A 26,680-nucleotide genomic window follows, 5' to 3' on the forward strand; every position below is an offset into this window, starting at 1 on the left:
TGGGAGCCATCTTAGAACTGTGCCTATAACAATCTCCGAATAAGTTAGAAAAACCTAGGTGAAAGGTGGGTGGAAGGATGGGAGACGAATGTTCCAGGCAAAAGGACTGGAACTTGCAAAGACTACGAAGACCCTAATAACATGATTGTTCAAGAAAATGGAAAAGAGGGTCACTGAAGGGAAGAAAGCAAATGGAGTCTGTCGTCATGTGAGGAAGAAAAGCTAGAGAGGGACCACTTTTAGGGAGTCTGGAGGCTATGTCTGATGTTTATTCTAAGAACAATGGGGAGCTAAGAATGGGGTTTTTGGGTTTTTTTAATGGATTGGAGGCCCAGATTATTAATTCCCCTAAAGCTGGTCTGTGTCTTGTTGAATTCTATATCCCCAGTGCCTGAAATAGTGCCTGAAACATTATAAGCACTCAGCAAATGTGTTCTGTGATCGTTTTTCCCACTTTCTATTTCTTGGATTCCCCCTCATTTCATAATCCAGCTGCTCCTGCCTGCCTCAGAAACTTTTGTTAGTACCCCTGTTGAAATCCATTGCCTGACCTCCTGACTTCAATACCCACACTGAATGCTCATATATCCTTCTTTGATCTACACTCTAAAAGTAAGAGATGCTCCCTCTACCATCCTGAACTATAGTTTTCCACCCAGACAGAGCCCCCCATCTCAGGAGGAGAATCAGAACTCCCTGATAACAACTACCCACACTCCTACTTATCAGTAGGACCCCTAGGAATTACTTCACCCAGGACTATCTATAAACATAAATTGCTGTGCCCTTTGGACACTGGGCCCCAAATAATTTCTACAAGCAGCTTATTGTAGTGGTTAGGAGTGCAGCCTTCTCAATTTTTCAGTAAATAAAATTTGTAAGGGAGAAAAAAAGGCAAGAGAGAGATGGAGGGGAAATCTATACTTTAAAAACACCTAAGAGACAAACAAATCTCGATGGACGGACTTTATTTGGATCCTGATTCAAACAATGCATTTACAATGTAAACCAGACAAAGACAGTACAGAAAGTAGAAAGCTATAGAGCACTATCTCTCAAGAATATGGTTGTGAAAACTATCAACAAAATATTAATCAAATACAGTAATATGTAAAAATAATGATACACCAGAACCAAGTGGGGCTTATTCCCAGGAAAGCAACACTGGCTCAGTATTAACAACAACAACAACAACAACAACAACAAACATAATCCACTATATTATAGTGTAAAGAAGATCATAACAATTGATGCAGAATAAAACATTTGATAGACTTCAGTATCCATGCAACATAAAAACTCTGAGAAACCTAGGAATAGAAGGGAACTTCCTCAACCCGATAAAGGGCAGCTACAAAACACACACTTATAGCTAACATCACACTTCCTGGTGAAAAACTGAATGCTTTCTCCCTTAGATGGGAATGAGGCAGTACTCGTACTGGAAGTACTAGCTTGTGCAATAAGGCAAGTCAAAGAAAAGGCATATGGACTGGAAAGGAAAAAAACTATTCCTATTCACAGATGACATGATTGTCTGTATAGAAAATTCCAAGAAATCTACCAAAAACAAACAAAATAAACCTCTTAGAACTAGTGAATGAGTTTAGCAAGATCACAGAATACAAGGTCAACATAGAGAAATCAACCTATTGCTGTATAATAAAGTACAAGTAGAAATCAAAACTTTAAGAACAATAGCATTTAAAATAGCACCCCTCCATTATGGCCTGAATTGTGTCACATCTCCCCCCTCAAATTCATATACTGAAATCCTAGCCCGTAGCCTCAGAATGTAACTGTATTTGGAGTTAGTCTTTAACTCTTTTTTTTTTTTTTTTTTTTTTGAGAGAGAGAGAAAGAGTGTGAGCAGGGGAGAGGGGCAGAGGGAGGAGAAGAAGGAGGGGGGAGAGAGAGAGAGAGAGAGAGAGAATCTTAAGCAGGCTCCATGCTCAGCGTGGATCCCAACATGGGGCTCAATCCTATGACCCTGGGATCATGACCTGAACCAAAATCAAGAGTTGGACATTCAACTGAATGAGCCACCCAGGCTCCCTTGGAGACAGAGTCTTTAAAGAGGTCATTAGAGGGGCGCCTGGGTGGCGCAGTCGGTTAAGCGTCCGACTTCAGCCAGGTCACGATCTCGCGGTCCATGAGTTCGAGCCCCGCGTCAGGCTCTGGGCTGATGGCTCGGAGCCTGGAGCCTGTTTCCGATTCTGTGTCTCCCTCTCTCTCTGCCCCTCCCCTGTTCATGCTCTGTCTCTCTCTGTCCCAAAAATAAATAAAAAACGTTGAAAAAAAAAATTTTAAAGAGGTCATTAGGGTGGTCCCTAGTCCAATATGACTAGTGAATTTATAAGGAGATTAGGGCACAAACACACAGATGTATAAGACCATGTAAAAATATAAAAAGATGTCTGTAAGCAAAGGCAAGAGACCTCAGAAGAAATCAAACACAAATGTCAATCTGGCTGGGAAGCTGTGTATGAGAAAGAACAGCCATCTTGGCAAATGTGTAGCCTCAATGGCTGTCAGTGTCTATTTCTGACTCCCTTTGTCCCATTTTGCTGCCAACAGAGCTCAGTTCTAAAACCCTAACTGTTGGCGCTATCTTCTGAGCCATTTTAGTCGCTGACATCTATTGAGTATTTTGCTCTGACAGACAGTACACTAGGCACATTACACATATCATTTAAGCCTCACAACACCCCTATGGACTAGACACAAGATAATATATATCCATTTATAGATGAGGAATTGCAGAAAAGTTAAGGTCACAGAGCCAGTAAGTGCTGGAGGCGAGATTCTTATTCTGTACAGTCTGCCTCCAAAGCCCAGGTCTTTGACCCTGAGGGTAGGAGAACCCAGATCAGGACAAGAAGCTTGATTTGGACCCATAGGAAGCTACTGAGTGGTACCGAAGACCTGGTGCTGTATGCAAAACCAAATGGGACCGGGAAATGAAGTTGCCATGCCACACTCCTCATTCCTAAAGAAGACCCCGCCAGACTGTTCAATGCTGTTGCAGTTCAGCCTGTTGAAAAACTAAGGTGACTCTAAAATGATTAATTTCAGCCTTTCCTGCTCAACTGGCTCAATGTCAGACAGCCTTCTGTTTCGTATTCCAGACTCAGATTTCTAGTCCCCCAACTTGGTGTGGTTCTACATTTGACAGGACTCCCCTCTTGTTCGGGGTAAGCGGATCGAAGTGGCGGGAATAGGAGGCTGGGGACGGGAAGGAGGCCTGGAGCTGCGGTCTTCAAGGATCTTGGATCAGTCCGGAGGTTCCTGGGGCCCTTAGCCACCAAGTCTGAGAGCAAAGGGGTGGGGCGCAGAGCCACTCAGCCCGCCAGCCCCACCCTCGCCAGGCCCCGCCTCCTGCCCGCCCCGCCTCCTGCCCGCCCCGCCTCCTGCCCGCCCCGCCTCCTGCCCGCCCCGCCTCCTGCCCGCCCCGCCTCCTGCCCGCCCCGCCTCCTGCCCGCCCCGCGGCGCATTGTGGGATCCGTCCGCGGGCCTGGCGGTGGAGGACGAGGTGCTCGGTCATGGGCTTCCAACCGGTGAGACCCTTGCTCCGCGTCCTGCACCAGGGGACTCCGCCCCATCTCGTTCTGGGCACTCAGCTCCGGACCTGGGGCTCTCGCCGCCCACCCCGCTCCGCAGGGCTCTACACCTGCCCTGGAATCCGGGGTCCCGGTACCGCACAGTACTTGGGACCCTTCCCCGGTTACCTTTCTGGCCGTGAAAGGCTCTCGCGCTGGAGCTCGGGAAAGCCATCCCTGGGGCGGCTGGTTGTATGGGACAGTCACCACCCACTCCCCGGGTTCTTCCCCAGCATGATGGTCACGCTGCCTTCTCTACCCACAGAGCCCAGTCCTGCTGGCCTCCCTGGGGGTGGGGCTGCTGACTGTGCTTGGCCTGGCTCTGGGCTCGTACTTGGTTCGAAAGTCCCGCCGGCCAAAGGTCACTCTCCTGGACCCCAATGAGAAGTACCTGCTGCGACTGCTAGACAAGACGGTAAGTTGTAGAGGAAAGCCCGGGTAGAGGAGGGACCATCCACTGTGGTTGGGATGCCCCCAAGCACTTTGCAGCACCAGACCTGCCTGGTGAAACGTGTGTGTCGTCCATCCTCCAGACTGTGAGCCACAACACCAAGAGGTTCCGCTTTGCCCTGCCCACCGCCCACCACGTTCTGGGGCTGCCTGTGGGTAAGGAAAGTGTGGAGTGGGCTCCTTTCCCTGGTATCCTAAGAGGGTGATTCCCCTTCCCTACCCAGCTTGGATTGGTGAGGTATCACTGACCACTGGGCCCCTCCAGGGTGTGGCTTCTGTGCCCCCAGACATCGTTGACACTCACTAGTTCTTCCTCCTCCCTGCAGGATTTGTTTGTATTTCCCCCTGAGCAAACATTTATTTTTTCCTCATTGCCCAGACCCTCAATTCTCCTGCTACTGCTAAGGTCCTGGCAGTGGTTGACAAGAGTTTCTCCAATGGGGGGCTTCTGAGGGCCCTAAGGGGCCCTCCCTGCCTGCTATCTCATTGGAACCACTCTAGGAAGCAAGACATCCTTGTTCTCAAAACTCCTTGAGTATTTTGAAAGGTGACAGGAAGGCTACACGTCCACCAGCAGCCCTTATGTAGCTCTACACATGGTCCCCAGGCAAACATGTCTACCTCTCTGCCCGGATCGATGGCAGCCTGGTCATCAGGCCATATACTCCTGTCACCAGTGACGAGGACCAAGGCTACGTGGATCTTGTCATCAAGGTAAGTGGGTAGGAAGGAACCCCAGGAGCTCCTTATCCCTCTCTTTCTGGAATTTGTAAACTTCCAAGATTTGTTTGATAGCAGGAGACATGTGTCCTTAGGGCATATGAAGAAAGTATGTGGACTGGGGACGATAGCACATGCGTAGTTCCTGCGCTAGCTTCAGCTCAGAAGCCAGTGACATTCCAGATAAAGTGTTTTCCATTCTGTCTTACCAGGTGTACCTGAAAGGTGTGCACCCCAAATTTCCTGAGGGAGGGAAGATGTCTCAGTACCTAAACAGCCTGAAGATTGGGGATGTGGTGGAATTTCGAGGGCCAAGTGGTTTGCTCACTTACACTGGGAAAGGTAAGGGCCCCTCTTCTCCCTGAGCCTGTCTCCCACTTCTCCAGTACGCGTAGTCCACTTGGCACACTGTGGCCGTGCGTGTGCATGCATGTGAGTATGTGGGTAAGGGCCAGACCTGCCCTTTAAACATAGCGCTGCTATTTTGGAAAGGCATATTTCTCAGTTCCGTTTGCCACAGGGATCAGCTCCCTACCCACTGGAGCTCACCAGCCATGACTGCTGTGAAGATGCCTAAAGCAAACCTAGGTCTCTCTTTCCCTCCCCCGAACGCTTCTCAAGTTGAGCAGTTTAGACAGCCAGACACAGCTTTCATCCCTGCCCATGGGAACAGCTGTGTGCATTAGCAAGCCTCTGGAGCTGCTCTGTGCCACTTGGGAAAATAGATTCACACCTGGCCCCATGCCTGTCTCCCTCACCAGGGAGTGACGGTCTGCCAGAGGCAGCTAATGACTCATTGTGTGGCCCTAAACTGACTGGTACTTAATAATATGGGACGGATAGTCCTGGCCCCATTGTCCCTCAAGTGTATCATTGTCAAGGCTGGCTCAACTCAAACCTCCACCCAAGCTCCAGGATCAGATTTCACTGCAGCTGCTAAACCGGCCTGGGACACATATTCAGTTCTGTATTTGTTTTCTTAGTCCCCCATATTGACTTTTTTCTTCCACCCCTCTCTTAACTTGACTTTTCAGGGAATTTTAGCATTCAGCCCAACAAAAAATCTCCGCCAGAACCCCAAGTGGCGAAGAAACTGGGAATGATTGCCGGCGGAACAGGTGTATATCACTTGAGGGGCCATTCTCTCCCACCATTATTGGTTGTTGCCATGAAAACGCCCAAGTGACCCTCAGAAGGTTTGGTAATCATAGCCAAGCTGTTAGTCGGGGGATTCCTGGTGATGCTTAGAACTCCCTGATATCTGAAAAACAAAATCATAATCAAGTAGAAACCAAAAAAAATAAATAAATAAGGAATTTTTTTTTTTTAACTAATAGAATGAGAGAAATAAATCATGTGGGTTCTCCTAAGACCTCAAATAGAATGAATCTAATAATTTTTAGGTGAGAATGGAGAAGCAGCTAGAAATAGGATAGGCAAGAAGGAAGAAAATGAACAAACAGTGAACATTTCTAAATATTAGACACTATGCTAGTCACTTTATGTGTGTATCTATGAAGTAGATATTAGTCTTCCCCTTTTACAGAGGAAAAAACGGAGGTTGCGAGAAGTTGAAGGGTTTCCACAGGGTAAACAGTAATGATCAGAGGTAAGGTTAGTTTCTAACTCTGTCCACTTCCAAAGCACATGCACTTAACCCTCAAGTCCAGTGTTCCAGAACCCTCATCACTGAATCAGTAGGCACTTACAGTTATCTGTGACATTTGAGTCCAAGCCTCCAACAGACTTTCAGAGGAAGGGTCTTAGATTGGTTCCTTAGAAGGATTTCAACCGTATGATCTTTTTTTTTAATATATGAAATTTATTGTCAAATTGGTTTCCATACAACACCCAGTGCTCATCCCAAAAGATGCCCTCTTCAATGCCCATCACCTACTCTCCCCTCCCTCCCACCCCCCATCAACCCTCCATTTGTTGACTGTATGATCTTATGCGAATATGGAGCATGACCACAGTGCACCTACCAGACTTGATGTTGAGGATGGGGTCAAGGGCATCTCTGTCTAGGAATGTCAGTGCTCCAGGACACAGGAGAGGATTCGAGGATCGGGATACTAAAGGAAAAATGGAGCGGCGTGGTAAATGGGTAGAAAGAATTAAGATGAGAGGTTGGTCAGCTCAGGAGCTGGGACAGGGGAGGGTCTGCGGCCATCCTGTCTCATGGTGGGCTGCCTTTTTGCAGGAATCACCCCAATGCTGCAGCTGATTCGGGCCATCCTGAAGGACCCTGAAGATCCGACCCAGTGCTCTCTGCTTTTTGCCAACCAGGTTGGTTTACTTTTCTCACGCCTGGGTCTTTAAAGCTATTGTGCAGGCAGCCTGAGAGATGTGGCACCGGCAGGCAGAGCTAGTCCAGAGCCTGTTGTAGCCTTTGTCCAAGGTCCCCCCTGCAAGGTAGAGGACCCTCTACTACCGCAAGGAGGACAGAGCATGGGGCCAAATTCCTTCCCTGGCCCCCAAGGAAACATGAAAAGGACACATTTAAGGAACCAAGTCCTAAGCGTAAAAAGTTGCTCCTTGGGTTTCCTTTGTGAAATATTTCATCTTTATTCCTCCATACTGTGTAAATAAAGGCTGTTCGCCTCTCTTTCCCCTCACGTTAACTCTCTAAAAGCCCTGATTATTCCCTAGAACTTTGGCTCTCTAATTTTGTCCCGGTTGGAAAGTTGTCAGAGCGGCGAACTTTTTGTACGTGGGCCTCATGAGGTTCCTAGAACCTTTGCTTCCCTGTTCATTTCAGACTGAAAAGGACATAATCTTGCGGGAGGAGCTGGAGGAACTGCAGGCCCGATATCCCAGTCGCTTTAAGCTCTGGTTCACTCTGGATCACCCCCCAGAAGGTACCCTCCCCGTTCCTGGACACCCCCAAATCAGGGCCTTCCTGCACTGGGGGTTCTGATTTCAATGAAACAAACCCTCCCTGGTACTGCCACTCTCCCAAGTGTGAGTGCAACAGACATGGTGATCTCCTGGGCCCTTTCCTTCTGGTTCCTGTTTTCCGGGTGGGTGGCAGGCATGGCTGTGAAGCTGAAGCAGGCTGAGTCTCCGCGTCTAGCTGCTGCTACAACTTGAGACCTTCTCTGGAGGCTCTCCGGGGCCCCCCCTCCTCCCTGCCTCATGGTACTCCGCCCCTTGTCAGCTCAGGTCTGGTCTGGAATGTCTGCTCTCTCTTCTCCTCTGTACTGCAGATTGGGCCTACAGCAAGGGGTTTGTGACTGCTGACATGATCCGGGAACACCTGCCCGCCCCAGGGGATGGCGTGCTGCTGCTGCTCTGCGGGCCACCCCCCATGGTTCAGCTGGCCTGCCATCCCAACTTGGACAAACTGGGCTACTCACAAAAGATGCGATTTACCTACTGAGCTTCCTGCTCCGTGGGCCTGTGTCCCTGGTCCTGTTCCTTGCAACTGTCCTCAGCCAGTACTCAAGTGCTATAAGCCCTAGATTCCTTTCCTGGCACTGTCAGCCTTTTTGTCTTACTCCGGAGCTGAAATCTGGAGGATACCTGCAGGAATGACATCCTTGTAGCCATGGAAGAGGGCTAAAGCTGAGTCGTTCCCTGAAAGGGCCCCCCAAATCTCCCTGTGATAGAAGGCCCAGGTCAGGCCCGTGGAGACATCTCTTCCATGGGTCAGAAAGAAGGAAGCATGTACCTTCGCTGCTTGTACTGACTAGTTCCTTGATAGCATCACACTCTGTGTCTGTGATGAAAGGAACAATCTATGTAATGGGTTTTACTTAATATTCGGTGCTTAACCCACAGCAGATTCTGTGTGTGTGTTAGTGAGCGCAAGTTGAGCAGCCTCACAGAGGTGGTCTCCTCAAGATTGCAGGAAAGGAGAAAATGATTTCTTCAGACATCAGAGAAGGGAATCTGAAATATGTATTTGTGTGTCTGTCTTTCCCAGCCCCTGCCCAGGCTGGAAGGAAATGGCTACCCACAGTCTAAGACTGCTGCTTGTGGCAGAGACCTCTGGCTATGCAAATAAATGGGGCTAAGGCCCCCGTGTTAAACCTATGGGGTTGTTGTGTCTGGGGTCCTTGTTCCTAAGGCTTTTCATGTCTGAGAATCTGGGGAGGAAGGATTTCCCAGCACAGAATTCCTCCCAGGTCTTCCAGAGAACCTTTGAGCAGTGGTACCATGTGCTGAAATTTGACCTGGCCACAAACTCAGTGATCACTTAACAGCTGTCTCAGCAGAGGCAGGAGCTCAACTTCTCCCTGGAGGCTTCTAAGGGAGGCTTCTAAGGGAGGAGAACCAAAGTTAGAGGGGATGCTTTTTGAGCCCAGGTACGATCACAGTGGTCCCTTGGTTTGGCCACTCTTTCCCTTCCTTCTCTTGGCCCTCCCTTCGCCAAACTTACCCTTCAGGGTACCTGGCAAACAAATGAAAGTATTGTCTTTCTGTTTGGACGAGAAGCTTTTCCCCTTTAAAAAGTAACCTGATATCACCAGCCCCAGCCAGACTTGTTGGTGCCTGGATAGGCTTGGCCACCCCCAGGCCCATCTGTCCTAACTGCCCTTCTCCTCTGCTCTGACAATCCACCCACTTCTCCCAGGTTTAGACTAGGGCAGCTTCTTCAGATCTTCTTTGTTAGTCCCATTGGGATAGAACAATGAAATGGCCTCAAGAGGAAGGTCAGCACTGTTTCTCTGCATGGAACTATGTGTTGCTTTCCCTGGGGCCCCAAAAGAAAGGCTTGTGGGACCCCCAGAATTCACCCCTCCATATAGCAGAGTTGTCAATAAATTGTTACGAGTATTCCATCAAACATTTCTCGATCAACTCGTATGTGTATGCCACTGTTCTCTGTGGGATACACCTGGCCACCTCACTTCCAAAAAGAAAGATCTTGCACAGGGATTGTTAGGCTCAAATAGTGAAGCAGTCCAGCAAAGAGCATTTCCCACACAGAAGCTCACCATTTCTTGTCTTACGTGGGTTTCCGCCTCATTCACTCGACATACAAACAGGATGTATTCTAAGGACCTGCCACCTTCTAAGCACTGTGCTTGTTCCTGAGGACACAATTATGACCAACACTGGTCTTCGATCCCCAAAGAACTCAGTCTAGAGTAAGATAGGCAAGTGATAAACAATTATAACACTGTGTGCAGTGTGATTAATAGCATAGTAGAGATACAAGGTGCAGATGGGAAGGTTTTGGAAAAGATTCAGAGAAGAAAGAGAGACATTTTTGAGTTAGCCATGTAACAGATACTGTGCAAAGTACTTGTCTATATAATTTAATCCTTATGATAATCCTGTGAGTCTAAGATTAAGGATTTGCCAAAAGTCATGAAGTCGGTCAGTGGCTGGCAGAGCCAGAATGTGAACCTAGGATTGTCTCAGTCCAAAGCCAAACCCAGAACTGAGCATTGTAAATTGCTTGGATCTTGCAGCAGAGAATGGGGGGAAGGGCAATCTAGCAGAAGGATCAGCATTTGAAAAAGGCTGGAGGAATGAAAGAGAAGTTCACATTTGGAGAACTAGGAGAAGTTCTTTGAGGCCTAAATGCCAGAAGGAAAATAGAGGAGGAAGAGTTCTGAGAGTAGGTGAGAGCCAGCTGAGAAAGGCCTTTGTAACACTACCAGGAAGAGATTTAAAACTCAATGCTGTGGGGGCGGCTGGCTCTGGACTTCAGCTCAGGTCCTGGTCTCATGATTGGTGGTATCAAGCCCCTTGTCAGACTCTGCGCTGAGAGCATGGAGCCTGCTTTGGATTCTCTCTCCCTCAAAAATAAATAAACTTAAAAAAATCCTGTGAACAATGGAAGTTTCTGAGGTATCATACAGTGGGCAACACATAGCTAACATTTATGAAGCATTCACCTTTTGCCAGGAATCACACTAAGAGCCTCCATAAATTATCTTGTTTAATCCTATCCAAGAGCCAGTGACATAGCACTATGTTTTTAAGATTTTTTTTTTTTTTTAAGTAATCTCTACAGCCAATGTGGGGCTTGAACTCACAACCCAGAGATCAAGAGTTGTGTGCTCCACTGACTGAGCCAGCCAGGCGCCCCTGAAATAGCACTATTTTATTGCCATTTTCCAGATGAGATCATTCTTATTTGGAGGGGTTCAGTAACATTCTAAAGATCATAAGCTGGTCAGGGCCCGAAACTTGGTTCTATCCGACTCCTGAGCCCATGCTTTTACCAGCACCGAAAGATTTCATCCCACTGGCTTTAGGCATCCATGTAAGGTTATAATAAATTACCTTCTCTCTTAGCATCTAGAATAGCACCAGCTATGTACTATCCTTGGGAGAATTGAAAGAACTGACTTACAGCTCGTCAAAGTTTCTGCGTTCTGTGATTCAGATGAGGGCTGCACCATCCAATAGTCTCCCGACATGCATTCTGGCGCCACCACTCTGGCTGCGATATGAGAACACGGAGCTGGAGCAGGGAGCCGTCAAGCAAGACTATTTAGAAACAATTCCGCTGTTTCCAAACAGAAATAACTAACCAAAATTAAGTCTAGCCCAGTGCTAGCACATGATAAGCGCTTCAATAAATATTTGTGGATTGGAGGGAGGGACCATGAGATTGAAGAAGGAATTAAGTGTTTTCGGAGATAAAATGACTGGCATCGGTAACAGATGAAATGGAGGGACTTTCCCAATTTAGTGAACAAGGTGCACGGTAGGGAATTTGGCATTCCTTCGCAGGGCTCGGTCTAATTCCCTGAAATTCCTTCTCTATCACGTGCTCCAGTTAGTGACTTGGAGGTGTGGTCCTTTTAGAGGAGGAGTTCATGATTGGAGCGGAGCGAGGGGGCGGGGCCTGCCGCGGGAAACAGGGCCTCGCAGGTGGGGCCTGCCGCGTAGGGGGCGGGGCCAGGTCGGATGGGGCGGCACCCCGCGGGCGGGAGGCGTGGCCGAGGGGACCGGGCCTGTGATTGGAAAAGCGGGAGGAATGCCTGTCAGGAGGAGGAGGGAGCACCCGAGAGGAGGTGACGCGGCCACGGAGGTGACGCCGAGTGGTCGCGCGCCCCTTCCGGCGCTGGGAAGGCGCTGAAGATCCGGGGCCGCTCGGCCGCAGGCCGCCTCCAGCGCCGCGGGATGTAGCGCCGGGGATCGCGGCCCCCAGCAGAGCCCGCCTGCCGGCCGTAAGTTCCCCCCGGCTGCTGCGGCGAGCGGGTGTGCGGGGACCGGCCGCAGCTCAGGAACCCCCGGGAGCCTCGGCGCAGGCCTGAGGCTGGGACAGCCCTTGGGACTGACTTGCCCAGACGCCCCAAGGGTCTCGAGACCCCCACCCAGGAGCCGGCCGCGCCTCCCGGCTACTCTGCGGTCGGGGTTGTAAACATTTCCGGCCCCTCCCACTTCGCGCCGCCTCCGAGGCGGCCTCCACTACAATTTAAGGGCGGGTGGGCTGCTCGTCCTCCGACTTTCTCCCGACTGCCACAGTCCCGGTGAGTGCCGAGTCTTCCCAGCCCCGGTGGGAGGTCGAGACGTCTGGATTCCGGCCCTGTATCGAGACGGGCCAGGCCAGAGCTAAGCCGGCTCCCAAGGCCGCTGCGCCAGGCAAGTGGGGAGTGGGGGGTGCGGGCTCGGGTCGCAGAACCACCTCTCTCAGCCTTTGGTGGCAGGGGCAGCCCCCAGGGTCCTCGACCACAAGTCCTTGGCAGATCGAACCGTAACAGTGTCCCCACCTCGACTTGGGAGAGAAAGGGAGATTAGTGGACAATTTACCTTTATTTAAGGTAATCCTAAAAGCTGAAATGTGAGCAAAATCCAAACTGGGGGAAAACGGAATTTTATTACCTCAGAAATCTCACATCGATGTATGCCATCTCATGTTTGAGATTTTAGGTCTTCAAAGCTTTGGTTTTAAGGTAGACCTCCACAGAATATACCTACTTGCAGAGTAGAATCTGAAAGCCTTCTGTTCTCAGTGGCCAAAAAATTTACATGATTCTGAAGGGATTTAAAAAATAAATGACCACTCTGCCTACAAGTAGGAAAGGATCACTAGGCTCACCATTGCGAATGGGTAAAGTGCACCACCTTAAGTAGGCTTTTAGGCTATCTTCAGTTTTTTCAGTCTGGCCTCATTTTGCCTTTGGAAGATTCCCTTATAGAAAAATGGATTATTCACTGCCCTGGGCACTATGTTCTTTCGAGCCTGCTTTGGTTCATACCAGGTGTGCTTCTGGAATGGCCACTAGTCCCATCTTTACCTATCAAGATACTTCCTTAAAATCTTCCACAAAACCTTTCCTGATCGTTCCAACTAAATTTGAACTTTTCTTCTGAACTTCTCCTCCAGCATTTACTGACGTTTGGCCTTGTAGGGATGTTGGTAGAAAACAAAAATTATTGCCCCCTCTTAAAATAGAGGTCAGCAACCATGCTAGGCCTCTAATGCTCCTTTGCCTTATCTCTGTAGCCACAGTGCCATGTACATTGTAAATAATCAATAGATATTGTCAGATGGAGAAAGGATAGAGTTTGTGCTTCTTTCTAGGCCAGTTAAGTTCGTTCTCTGTTTGCCTAGGAAATTTCCTTTGACTCCTATGCTATAAAGCCACACTGAAACTCTTTAACACTCTTGCTATATTATCCTGTCCCATCTACCTGTAATCACACTGGTGAACTAAACAGTCACCCTTAAACCCAGAAGCTTTATTAATTATGGTGTTTGTTTTTGTTTGTTTGTTTTTTTCCTAGTACGGATACTCATCAGAGTCATTACATTTTTCCCTTAATGTCCGTTCATCTCTAATGTTGCCCACCGGATTTTGCTCCTCTCACTGTGCTCAGAGTTAATCCCCTTCTCCTGTTCAGAAACGTTGGCATGATTAATGTTTGTAAAGTTTGTAGTTATCTTAGATTGAAAGGATCCTTGAACGTGCCCTGTAGGCAAACCAGTTCCGACTGATTGACTTTTAGGCATGCATCTAGGTTGGGGCTTCCGAGATACACCTTGTAAAGTGACTGCTGTGATGTATAACTGTATCGACCATGTATCTAAAAGCCAGGTATTAAAAACAGGGACTGGCATACAACTCCATAAGCCTGTGTGCTTTTTTTTTTTTTTTTTTTTTTTTTTGTCGTGGCATTTGAAAAAGGTTCTCTGTCTCTGTTTGGGATCAAAAAGACTCCTTCTGTTGGGCTAGCTGGAGAACAGCTACAAAGGAAGTTAGATTGTGATGTTCCACTTCAGACTCTAAGTCAGTGACACTTAGCCTCCCGTGAGAAAGCCACGGCACCATTACTGCAATCTGGTGATTTTCAAACATAGGCCTTGGCCTTGACTCACTTTTCCCCCAACGGTTGTGAAACCACCTCTAACAGAGGCGTGCATCGAGAAGATGGCTGTGTTCTTTGACTTTACTGCTAGAGTAATCTTGCTTTAGAACAGTAGAGTCGGGCAGACGTAGATAGAGCCTACCCATGCCTAGCCACAGAATTTCTAAGGGTCCGGGGACTCTAGATTAAAAATTTCCAGAAGAAGCTTTATGCCTTTGACTCCAGGGAAGGAGGGAAACTGGTTCACAGAACTGGCTCACAGAATAAATGTCTCCAGAAACTGTGAGGGACACAAACTGTAGCTAGAACTGGCCGGTGATTAAGAATCAGTTCTTTCCCAAGTGTGGCACAGGATTATCTTATTTATAGGAGCACAAACACCTCCCTGCCTCCACAGCTTTATTCTCTAATATCATAGGTTTATCCAGTTGGAAAGCTTAGTGGTAAAGATTTTATTAGCTTGAATTGAAGAAATCCCATCAAAAATGCACTCAGTGGAGTTAGGCCCAGTTATAATTTGCTATATTGGGTGTGGCGAGTTTGAGGGGAAATGTATTTCCTCTAAAATACATAAGGATGTAGAAAGCTGGCAGAAAGCTGAAGTATATTTGATGCACATGAGTGTTCTCAGAATCAGTCCTAAGACCTTAAGGGTTTATGCTGGTTTTATACAATAGAGACAAAAACACTTGCTTGTAACCATCCCCGCTTGTTCATGAGTGGTCACCCTATCAGAAGTTGTATTTCCAGGTCCTCGTGTTATTTGCTCTCCTCTCTTGCCAGACCTCCGATCCCTATCTCTCCCTTTCCTGTCTCTGTGTTGCTACAGTTTAGAAGACCAAACCGGACAATGGACTTTGCTCACTATGATGATGTGATCTCCATTGACCTCCATTGTATGTACTTTACATGATGCATGATGCCGTATCTTGTGTGATGAGTTGCCGGTTTGTGAGTTAACTAGGATGGTTTGTGAGTTAACTAGGATGTCTGTTACGTTTAGTGACTCTGGGCCTAGAAGACCACGCTGAGGGGAGGTGTAGGAGCTAGTGATAGAGGAGCTAGAGGGAAATCAGAAGAATTAACAGAGAGTGATTTGGGCTGAAAGCGAGAAGACTAATGATGGCCAAGAGACAGAGATCATCCTAGGAGAACATTAGACTTGAGGGTATAAAAACTTTGCAGATCAAATGAGGAAATGAGTATCAAGCTGGATTCTGCATTGGGTCTCTCACCCTACCTGCGCAACTTAAACCTTTGCCTATATTATTCTCATTGCCTCAAGTGAAATAGTTACACAGCATTTGAAATAACTGAATTTAGTGTGTGGCCATCCTAGGTTATGTGTTCTCTCCCTCCACTGCCCTCCTGGAACAGTGAAATTGTATCGCTGATTTTGTACATGTCACAAATGACCTTGTGCCATCTGGTTAAAGGCTCTTTGAAGACACTTGTTCAACTGGGTATTTTGCACAGTACCTTAGAATACGTTAGGGTGCTAGTGCTAAATATATTTGTTAAATATTCAGTGAATGTATTGGCTTACTCTGAGGAAAAGGAGAAAGCCCCACAAGCACAAGAAAAAGTACATAAACCCTTAGCTAATGACAAGAAGCTAATAAGTCATATGCTTGCCGACCAGAATGCTGCCCTATTCATTCATTCATTTTGAAATACTGTATAGGGTCTGACCAAAATCAAGGGTACATATCACAGAACCTGAGTATTTTCTTTCTTTCTTTCTTTCTTTCTTTCTTTCTTTCTTTCTTTCTTTCTTTCTTTCTTTTTCTTTCTTTCTTTCTTTCTTTCTTTCTTTCTTTCTTTCTTTCTTTCTTTCTTTCTTTCTTTCGCCTTGTGGCCTGTCTCTAAAGTGCTGGCAGCAGTGTTTTAAGCTAAGTGTATTCCCCTATTCAGACCTCTCCAAAGGGCCCAAAACTTTTTTTTTTCCTCTTGCATAAATTATTTCTGAGGAAAGCTGTTTATTCACTCTGACGAAATATGTTTTGCGGTCAACCTATTGAAAAAGATTTCCCAGTGTTTCTTATGTGGATTGCCTATTTCCTGAGGTTTTCAGGGGCCTTCAGTTTCCTGTTCACCTTGGGCTCAGTTGTTCGCTATGGCTGCGGGCTGGCGTCTGTCTTGTCAGAATCTTGCGCATTTCATGGAAGAAAAACTGTCTATGTGTTGACACCATATAAAGGTCTGCTGTACAGTGAGTTACTGTTTGCTCTCTTGAACTCGATTTGCCTGTTGCTGTCAGCTGTGCTTGTGAGTTGAGCATAGCATGACTTTTGAAACCTGAGGACTGCCCTCATCTGACTACATATATCCAATTGTAATCCCCGAGAAGGAACTGTAATCGGTCTTGGATGAAAAGAGAACTGGTACAGATATCAAAGATGTTTAAAAACACACACCACACACACACACACACACACACACACACACACACACACGGGATTTAAATAAAAACTTGAAACAAAAAAAGATATCAAAGATGTTTATATAGTGAACAGTGGTGGGAGATAGATACAATGTCTCTCACAAGCAGTGGTGATTACTGCCTACTATAAAAGGGTTGGATTCCCTAAGCTTAAATTTCCTCTCTGGTAGTGCAGCCCACTCCCTGTGCAGGTATTGTTTGGCCCTGTGGTTATTGGGTTTGGATAACCAGTGCATAAAAATGCGAATATGCTGGTCATTACTATTGCTAGGAGTAATAAACTCCTTTGTTGTGGGGGGAGGGGTTCGACTAGTAATTTACAAGATGACGGACATCTTTGGGCACTTTTCCTCTCTTTTTCGATATCATTTTCATATTTTCATCTCCCTGAGGCCTGATTGAAAGACTACTCCCTGAAGTCCAACTCAGGAGAACCTCAAGTGTTTGAAGTTTTTCCTAGAAAACTGAGTTCTAGGTTTCTCTGGTTAAGGATTTGTGTGCCTGTCTCTAGTTTCTGAAAGACTAATTTGAGTGGCGCTTAGATGATGAGCAGTGGTGGTGGGGACAAGCTCTTGCTGAGCCGGTTGTTTGGTATGTGTGTGGCAAAGGGCAAGGCTGGGGCTGCCTCCTTGTCTTCAACTTCCTGCTTCCAGGTAAGTTATTGCTTGCTTTAAGGAGAGATTGTGATGAAACCTTGTTATACAAATGTTGAACCCAGGCTATAATCCTACAATGGAATTAGACATCGCAGAGAAATTAACCCCCGGGCATCTAGCTCTCAACCAAGTTCCTTCTGCATGCAAGGCACATTTGTCAGAGCATTTGTAGATAAAGCCCAACTGAGTTCAGTTGGCATTTAATTTATTTCTACGGCTCGGGTGGTCTTGAAGTATAGATGACCCTTGAACAACACAGAGGTTAGGGGCACTGACCCCTGCACAGTTGAAAATCCACATAATAACTTTTGACTTCCCCAGAAGTTAACTACTAATAGCCTACTGTTGACCAGAAGTCTTACCAATAATATAAACAGTTGATTAACACATATTTTGTATGTTATATGTAGTATATGCTGTATTCTTGCAATATAGTAAGCCGGAAAAAAGAAAATGATATTAAGACAATCATGAGGAAGAGAAAATATATTTACATTCACATTACTGTACATATATGTACTGAGGAAAATCTGCATATAAGTGGACCCATGCAGTTCAAACCCGTGTTGTTCAAGGGGCTGGCTTCATATTTTTGCTCCTCATTCTCAGAACCAAGTGTTTCTTGGGCAGAATTGCTTTGGGAATGGTAGGCTAGACTCTCCTCACTAAATGGGCTCCACACTTGTGAGAGGGGGTTGCAGGTGAGTAGCTGATTTTCCTGGTGACAGTTTGGTACCATAACCACAGATCCTTTGAAGACAAGCAACCAGATGTTACATTTTCAACCTTATCTGTCAGATTAGTGAAGTTCTGAGTAAAGACTAATATTAAAGAGGGAGAACAAGGAATGGATTTGAATTTAGCAGTTAACTGGCCTTCAGAATTGGAGACAGGATGTGCGTTGATTAGCTGTGTCTTACTCAGTGTCGACTCGCGGATATGAAACTGTAAGAGGAATCAATTCTCAATACCCTTCATGTTTGTGTTTGCTTTTAGTGTTTACCACCACAGGGAGATCTCTGCCCCCTGGGGCTGAGAGACCCCAACCTATCCCCAAGCTGAAGCTGCAGGGGATTGAGGTACCAGCCAGATGTCTTCTCACAAAGGATCTGTGGTGGCACAGGGCAATGGGGCTCCTGCCAGTAACAGGGAAACGGACACAGTGGAGCTGGCTGAACTGGGACCCCTGCTAGAAGAGAAGGGCAAACGGGCCATTGCCAACCCAACCAAAGTAAGTTGTCTTCCCAGGAGTCATTCTTTTGATCAGAACCTCTCATTAGGCCTGTGTCAGTCTCCACTTTTTTACGATCTCCCCTCTCTTCCCAAAGGCGGAACCATAGCACCCTGGGAGTATCTCTATCCCAGTCCTTATCATACTGTATTATCCGTATCTTTTTTTTTTTTTAATTTTTTTAATGTTTATTTATTTTTGAGAGAGACAGAGACAGAATGCGAGTGGGTTGGGGCAGAGAGAGAGGGAGGCACAGAATCTGAAGCAGGCTCCAGGCTCCGAGCTGTCAGCACAGAGCCCGATGCGGGGCTCGAACCCACGAACCGTGAGATCATGACCTGAGCCAAAGTCGGACGCCCAACCGACTGAGCCACCCAGGTGCCCCACTCCTCCTTCATTCTTAATGTTACCCATCACATCCACCTACGAGCCACTACAAAAGAGGAAGGGGGAAGGGGGCGCCTGGGTGGCTCAGTCAGTTAAGCGTCCGATTCTTGATTTCGGCTCAGGTCGTGATCTCACAGTAGTGAGTTCAAGTCCCACATAGGACTCTGCGCTGACCACGCGGAGCCTGCTTGGGATTCTCTATCTCCTTCTCTCTCTGCCCCTCCCCTACTCACTCTCTTGCTCACTACTCTCAAAAATGAATAAGGGGAAAGAGGAGAAGGGCCCACCCTTTCTGGAAGTACCTCACAACACTTCCATTTACAGCCCATAGGCCAGATCTTAGTTACATCATTCTATTCAGCTGCACTGGACTTTAGACCTCTTCACTCGGCCTGAGTAAAATCACAGTAACATTGCCACCCTGCGTAAAACCAAGGACCTTTTTACTGAGGAAGAGAGAGAGAATGGACATTGGGGTAGGCAAACAGGAATCTACATCACAAAGTTTAAGAGGGACCATTTGTTTCCCAGGGCCCATCAACAGGAGAGAGAAAGAGAATAGCCCAGAGAAGGAGCTGAACCTCCAGGCTTTCCATCTCCATGGTTTGGAGCCTTGGGACTGAGAGAAAAGTCTCTCTCCCTGATAGGGGAGTGCTCACCCGTGTGCATGTTTTATGTCAAGCTTCCTTGGGGTACAGGACTCAGTGCTGCTGCTTTCTACAGAACCAAGTTTGAAGGCCCTGATACCTCTGGGAGCTGCTAGGAATACAAAGTTTCCGTCATGATATAATCCCCAGAGTCAGTGCACAGGGAACTAGGAACAGATTTAAATTGTTAAGGGAATCTCTGCGACTCTGTCTTTTCCATTGTTTTGAGAATTCAGTGGTCTGGAATAGAGAAACATTTGGGAAATGGGGGACAGTTGAGAACCACTGTCCAAGAGGTAAGGATGGGCTGTCCCGACTTAAAGAACAGGTAGGACTGACGTGCCAGTCCGATATCGCTTTGATGTCAGTCCCCATCAGTCTGCCTCCTGCCTGCTGAATTGAGCATCCACCCCAGCCTGTACCAAGTATTAATAAAGCTTGAACTATAGTGTTATAAACTCACTGTCATGTTTTTAGAGAAAAAAGCCGCAAGGCCCTATGTATAGGAGAGAAGCTAGGCAGAAAGCGTTCAGCTTGGGTTTCTCTGGATCTTTCTGATCTGGAATAGCACCATTTATGAGATGACTCTTAGGATTGTTTTTGGGGGTTTTGGTTTTTTTTTTCCCCCCTACAGGCTGAAGAAGAGCAAGCATGCCCAGTGCCCCAGGAAGAGGAGGAGGAAGTGCGGGTACTGACGCTTCCCCTGCAAGCCCACCACGCCATGGAGAAGATGGAGGAGTTTGTGTATAAGGTACAGCCCGCTGGCTTCTGTTCTGGAAGGAGAAGGACGGCAGGCTTCCTGGGGATGCTCCCAGCTGGCAAACATGCATTGGATTGAAGAACTTTTATGCCTGAATCTGTATTGCCTACCATGTTAGACGTTGTTCAAAATATATTCTAAAACAGAAGTTCTTAGCTGCTTCTTTTTTTTTTTTTTTTTTTTTTTGGCCATGGATCCCTTTGGCAGTCATCAGAATTTTTTAATTTTTAAAACTTAAAATTTTCATGTGGGCCTCCTTTACGAACACATTAAATATGCATTCATGGAAAATGATAATGTATTTTATTTAAATTTATAATTTCTAAGCGGTGAAGAATAACAATATTTTGGTATCTGCAAAGCTAATGTATGAAAATATCTATGATTTCTGGGGGTGACAGTCAAAAGGTCTAGAACTACTGGGCTTTGTTGTTCACATTTATAATTGAAAGAAACGTTAGATTTCAGTTAGAGGTGAGTGAAAATAAAAATAATTTCTTGCCATCCAAATTTCCATCCACTCCCTGCATTCTGTCCATTGTCCATGTGCCCTGGGTTAAGAATCACTGCTCTAAAAAGACACAGTCTCAACCCAAGGAGGACTTAGAATCTACTGGGGGGAAAGGATCGAGCAGGGGTCAACCAGAATCCCCTGGAGTAGAGGCGCAGAGGAGGGCAAAAAAAGTATGTTTTTTGAAACCATATATTTCATTTCTATTTCTTTGTTTTCACTCACTGTATTAATTTTGAAATTTTAAAGATTGAGATACGCTTAATCTAAACCACATCCAGATAAACTAACAGAACGAAGAACAAAGGCATTAACAAAAATTGGTCGAGATACACAGTACTGTGATAGCCTCATTGACACTCTGTCTTGGCTGATTCCCTGTTACCTAGGACCACCCAAAGCATGCTTGACATTCTCCTAGACTGGCTGTCCTTCGCCCCTTGTGCCTGGAGAGACTGGCCTCCTTTGGGACCCTTCTTAGAGAGTGTGTATGTATTCCAGGTCTGGGAGGGACGCTGGAGGGTCATCCCATATGACGTACTCCCCGACTGGCTGAAGGACAATGACTACCTGCTACATGGCCACAGACCGCCGATGCCCTCCTTCCGGGCTTGCTTCAAGAGCATTTTCCGCATCCATACAGAAACTGGCAACATCTGGACCCATCTGCTTGGTGAGTGATCTGGGTGGGGGAAATACCCATTGTTTTTGTCTTCTCAAATCTCAAGGGATTGTATAGCCTTTGTCCATGGGTCGGAAAAAGGGCAAAGCTGTTCTGATGGATTGATCCTCGATCATGATCTCTGAGACGAGAGGAGGAAGGCCTAGAACCCGGAAAAGAAATTAGAACCAGATGTTCTCATGTGATCCCTGGCAGAACTGTCCTCGATGGAGGCAGACCCTTCGACTTCATAAATTCCTGCTGTCAAAACAAAATGCTGGTATTTCAAAAAAAAAAAAAAAAAAGTGCTCTTTTAGTCAGGGTTTCTACGACTGTTGCCATTTTCTCCTGAAATTTTAGACTGAGGTTCCCACAGCTCAACCCTTGTAGCTTTAGTACTGATTTAATGCCATCAACTGTCAAAAGTGCACGTACTCTCTTTTTCCTTAGGCTTTTTTTTTTTTTTTTTTTCTTTTCCCTCCTGCAGGTTTTGTGCTGTTTCTCTTTTTGGGAATCTTGACCATGCTCAGACCAAATATGTACTTCATGGCCCCTCTACAGGAGAAGGTGGTTTTTGGGATGTTCTTTTTGGGTGCAGTGCTCTGTCTCAGCTTCTCCTGGCTCTTTCACACCGTCTATTGTCATTCAGAGAAAGTCTCTCGGACTTTTTCCAAGTGAGTTGAAAGAACGTCAGGAGGGAAAGACCACATGCGACTGTCAACGTGTTGTGACTGGAGGGCTGACTGGGTAGTGGAAACGCCAATAACTCCCGAAGTTTCCCTGATTGACGGGCCAGAGGAAAGGCTTTCTATTTTGTGGGCATAGTAAGGTGGTACAGTTTTTCTCTTAAATCCTTCATGGAAAAATGCCCCACAGCCTCCGCAACTGATAGAACCCGAGTGTGGAACATATTTTTTACCCGTGCAGCACTGTCCTTTTGTAAACTTGGGGTGCCAGTGGGCTGCTCTTCGAGCACATGCCCAGTACTATCTGGCCTTCCTGTTGGCCCGGCAGGGTGTGGCAGTGTTCCATGCTTCATTCTGCCAGCGTTCCTACCCACCAGTCAAGTTAAGCTTATCTGTGCTGCCCAGGCACTCTGGCAGCCCCAGATGCCCCTCATCTAACGCTTTTCATATTCCCCCACGCTGCGCCCGGAGTTCTGTTTGTTGTTTTTGTGTTTTTAATTTTTTTTCAATGTTTATTCATTTTTGAGAGACAGAAAGAGACAGCGTGAGCGGGGGAGAGGCAGAGAGAGAGGGAGACACAGAATCCCAAGCAGGCTCCAGGCTCTGAGCTGTCAGCACAGAGCCCGCGACATGGGGCTCGAACTCACGAACCCCCGAGATCATGACCTGAGCCGAAGTTGGACCCTCAACCGACTGAGCCACCCAGGCGCCCCCTGGAGTTCTGTTTATTTGCTTGGTGGTGGTGGTGGTTTTGGTTGTGATGGTGGGTTGTTTTGTTTTTCCTGTAACACTGGTATACATTTTTATCGTTAAAAAAGTCGACTAAGTCAAAACAGTACCTCTTAAGAATACTCCCAATTTAAGGGTTTTGTTTTAGGAACTCAACTTAATCAGAACTGAAGGGAGGACGTTCAGAGCCCTTTGTGAATGGAAAGCTGGGAATCAGGGAATTGTGACAGAACTCCTAAATCGAAGTATCCACTAGGGGGAGATATGGCTGCCCACAACTGAGGGAAGGGATGAAGTCCTGTGATCAGGGGTTCGTAGAAACTTTTCCATTGCAAAACAGACGTGCTTGACCTGGTGGGTGTTTGATCCAGGATATAGGATTGTATGGGAAATGTATGTATGGGATTATATGGGAAATGAGGGAGACAGAATGGTCAGATCTGGGAGCAGGTGAACAGAAAGAACAAGTTAAACAAGCCATAGGATGTCTTCCTTTCTCCCACTGATTCATTTCATTTTTGTGGCTCTTTTTTAGACTGGATTATTCAGGGATTGCTCTACTGATTATGGGGAGCTTTGTCCCCTGGCTCTATTACTCCTTCTACTGCTCCCCACAGCCACGGCTCATCTACCTCTCCATCGTCTGTGTCCTGGGCATCTCTGCCATCATTGTGGCACAGTGGGACCGGTTTGCCACTCCTAAGCACCGGCAGACAAGAGCAGGTGGGTAGGAAGCCCTAGTGTAAACCTCATTTGTATTTGGGCCTTGGGCCTAATAGGCTCAACCCTGGGCCCTGTGGTTTGCAGTTTGGGGAGCCCAGCTGAACCCGGACTTGTGTTTAACCTTCAGAACACCGTGGATTTTCAAAGTTCAGTTCTCCCCCATGTTTCAGACTATTTCAGTGGCATGCTAGGTAACAGGACACCTGGTCACCAAGCTGATCGATCCACTGCAAGTATAAAAATGACTACTCTTAAATTTGGTTTCAGAAAACTAAAAGATGCACAGAGCATGGTCATTTTAATGACCTGAGTCCTAAGCACTCAAACCAAGGGATTAAAATTCAAACACCTGGAGTTATTTTTCCTGAGGGAATGGAAGACTGGGTTTGGTGAACGAAAAAGTACCTTGAGCGTAAACACTGGTCACAACGTCTGTAGCAGCCGTCAGCATACACATCTTTGTGTTGGCTCATCTGGACACCCCTTTTAAGCTTTATTCTGGAAGCAACACACGAGTTGCCGCTAGTTTTTAGGCCCTTTGGACTTCATGTCTGCTGTGTTTTAACCTTCAGTTAAAAGAATAAGTTAAAGAAGTTAAAGAATAAGGCACCGTGCTTTAACAAGGGCATCCACAGAAACGCAGAAGGTCGTCCCTGCCCTCCAGTTATGTGTAGTGTGGTGGTGTGGAGACAAACACCCATTCTTCCCTTCCTCTTAACCTACTCGTGTGTCCCTGCAGCCTTGACAACTTCCGATCTGGGTGTGTCTGTCTACCCAGGAGGTCAGAGTTCTGTTACTTAAATCTTTTATGATCTTAATGGAAAACGTGCCCAACTTCCCTCTGACTTGCAAGCCATCTGCCTGAAGCCTTGCCATTTAGGCTCTGTGTCTGAGTCAGCCATCAGAGGGCTTTAATAGATATGGCCTTTGCTCTCTCTCGCTCTCTCCCTCTCTCTCTTCTCTCTCTCTCTCTTTTTTTTTTTTTTTTTGGTAAGGCTTCACATTTCTTAACAAATAGTAAAGAACGGGGAATATTTTCTCTTGGTGCTCCTTACAAGGTAATAACGATGTTAGCACTTACACAGCCTTCTTCCCATTCTGGATGTTGACGAAATGTCTGCTGTTATCCATCAAGGGGCTCAATTTCCTAAACATGGAAGATAGCTAATTGTCATACTAAACATCTGAATTCCGGAGAAAGACAACAGTGCCTTCCGTGTAGTGGATGCTTCCTTGCTTGACGGTCGTCTCTCTGCTTTATTCAGGGGTGTTCCTGGGACTTGGCTTGAGCGGTGTTGTGCCCACCATGCACTTTACTATTGCTGAGGGCTTTGTCAAGGCCACCACAGTGGGCCAGATGGGCTGGTTCTTCCTCATGGCTGTGATGTACATCACCGGAGCTGGCCTTTATGCTGCTCGAATTCCCGAGCGCTTCTTTCCTGGAAAATTTGACATATGGGTAAGAGATGACTCTTCCAGAAGGGCCTGTGATGGTGAATGAGAGCAGCCACAGTTACAGGTCTGAGTAAAAGGCGGTGAGAGACACGGAGATCGGGTAGTGCTTGGGGGTGCATATATGTACGTGGCAGGGAAATAACCAAGGTTACCATTTTGACATATCGCCGATAAGATTTTAAAAATTTTTCTGCAACGCAAATACCACTTTTATGATACAAAAAAAAAAATGTTTTCAAGGAGGAGACTGCTTTCTGCTACTTACTTCTAATCTCTCCTTGCCACTGTCCTAAAGGCTCTTCTCTTGTTACCCTTGCAGTTCCAGTCTCATCAGATTTTCCATGTCCTGGTGGTGGCAGCAGCCTTTGTCCACTTCTACGGGGTCTCCAACCTTCAAGAATTCCGTTACGGCCTGGAGGGGGGCTGTACTGATGACTCCCTTCTCTGAGCCTTCCCACCTGAGGGGTGGAGGAGGAACTTCCCAAGTGCTTTTAAAAATAACTTCTTTGTTGATGTGAGAGGAAGAGTCTGAGTTGTCTGTTTCTAGAAGAAACCTCGTAGAGAATTCAGTACCAACCAAGCTTCAGCCCACTTTCACACCCACTGGGCAACAGACTCTCCATTTCCCTAGCTGAGGAGGGTGGGGATGGTCCGACTCAGACATGCCCCGCCTCAGCAGTCCCCCTCGTTGGCAAAGCAACTACCGTCCCCTCACAGAGACAGTACTTCGAAGCTCATGTTGAGATTTTACCCCTCCTCCAGCCATTTTGGGAAAAAATGATGGACTGGGACTCTTCAGAAATCCTGTTTCTGGAGGAAAATGTCCCTTCCTTACCCCCATCCTTACTTTGTAACCTGGCTTATAACAGGCCATCCATTTTTGTAGCACACTTTTCAAAAACAATTAGAACCTGGTCCCATCTTTCTAGGGCCTGGATCTGCTTTTACAGCAGGAAGAACACAGCCACCAACTTTTACATAGCCCGGCTAATCATGGAAGTGTGTCCAGGCTTCAAGTAACTTGACTTTTAATTTTGTTTTTTTCTTGGCAGAGTAATGTAAAATTAAAATGGGGAAAGATATTTAATATTTAATACTAAGCTTTAAAAAGAAACCTGCTATCATTGCTATGTATCTTGATGCAAAGACTATGATGATAATAAAAGAAAGTACAGAAGACATTTGGCATTCAAAGATCTGACATGTGTGGTCTCAACTATTTGTACACAACTCCAAAGGATTAAAACCAGTTAAATAGTTTCAGATTCTGCTGAGATACAAATGTGAATCACAGGTAATTGACAGGCACATGCGAGCCAATGAATGAGTCTAATTGAATTCCTAGCATCAGCTCGTCAATACAGCTTTATTTTTTTTCTACTTACCACACGGAAATTTTACTACAGAGTTTGGTTTGCTGTAGTAGTGTTCAATGATTAGAAGATTCTGAAAGGTGCTAGGAATATATCCCTTGTGATCAAAGCTCTACTACATATCACTTTAGAGTTTGGTTCTTTTAAATTTTTTTGTTTAACGTTTATTTATTTTTGAGACAGAGACAGAGCATGAACGGGGGAGGGTCAGAGAGAGAGGGAGACAATCCAAAACAGGTTCCAGGCTCTGAGCTGTCAGCACAGAGCCCGACGGGGGGCTCGAACTCACAGACCACGAGATCATGACCTGAGCCGAAGTTGGACGCTTAACCAACTGAGCCACCAAGGCGCCTCTAGAGTTTGGTTCTTT

General features: G+C 46.6%; 2 protein-coding genes across 4 annotated transcripts; both read left to right on the top strand.

Moving 5' to 3' along the window:
* The first annotated feature begins 3,442 nt into the window (after window positions 1-3,442).
* LOC109256535 (NADH-cytochrome b5 reductase 1) lies at window positions 3,443-8,807 on the top strand. Its single transcript, XM_019431927.1, has 9 exons — window positions 3,443-3,557; window positions 3,865-4,014; window positions 4,133-4,205; window positions 4,657-4,763; window positions 4,982-5,111; window positions 5,804-5,887; window positions 6,973-7,058; window positions 7,531-7,630; window positions 7,979-8,807. The coding sequence occupies exons 1-9, from the start codon at window positions 3,543-3,545 to the stop codon at window positions 8,149-8,151; spliced, it is 918 nt and encodes a 305-aa protein (XP_019287472.1). The 5' UTR covers window positions 3,443-3,542; the 3' UTR covers window positions 8,152-8,807.
* A 2,932-nt stretch (window positions 8,808-11,739) lies between these two features.
* ADIPOR1 (adiponectin receptor 1) lies at window positions 11,740-26,135 on the top strand. Of its 3 annotated transcripts, XM_019431917.2 has the most exons (9): window positions 11,740-11,905; window positions 14,878-14,944; window positions 18,144-18,378; window positions 20,047-20,163; window positions 21,185-21,356; window positions 21,832-22,018; window positions 23,295-23,482; window positions 24,748-24,941; window positions 25,257-26,135. In XM_019431917.2, exons 3-9 carry the CDS (start codon window positions 18,238-18,240, stop codon window positions 25,383-25,385), a joined length of 1,128 nt encoding a protein of 375 aa, XP_019287462.1. In that variant the 5' UTR covers window positions 11,740-11,905; window positions 14,878-14,944; window positions 18,144-18,237; the 3' UTR covers window positions 25,386-26,135. The 3 variants fall into 3 exon arrangements, with proteins under 3 accessions (XP_019287462.1, XP_019287444.1, XP_019287453.1); XM_019431899.2 differs by lacking the exon at window positions 14,878-14,944; XM_019431908.2 differs by lacking the exons at window positions 11,740-11,905; window positions 14,878-14,944 and adding an exon at window positions 11,918-12,320.
* Window positions 26,136-26,680: the final 545 nt, after the last annotated feature.

This window comes from Panthera pardus, unplaced genomic scaffold (assembly GCF_024362965.1).
Source record: "Panthera pardus isolate Hobbes unplaced genomic scaffold, ASM2436296v1 HiC_scaffold_21, whole genome shotgun sequence".
Lineage (NCBI taxonomy): Eukaryota > Metazoa > Chordata > Mammalia > Carnivora > Felidae > Panthera > Panthera pardus.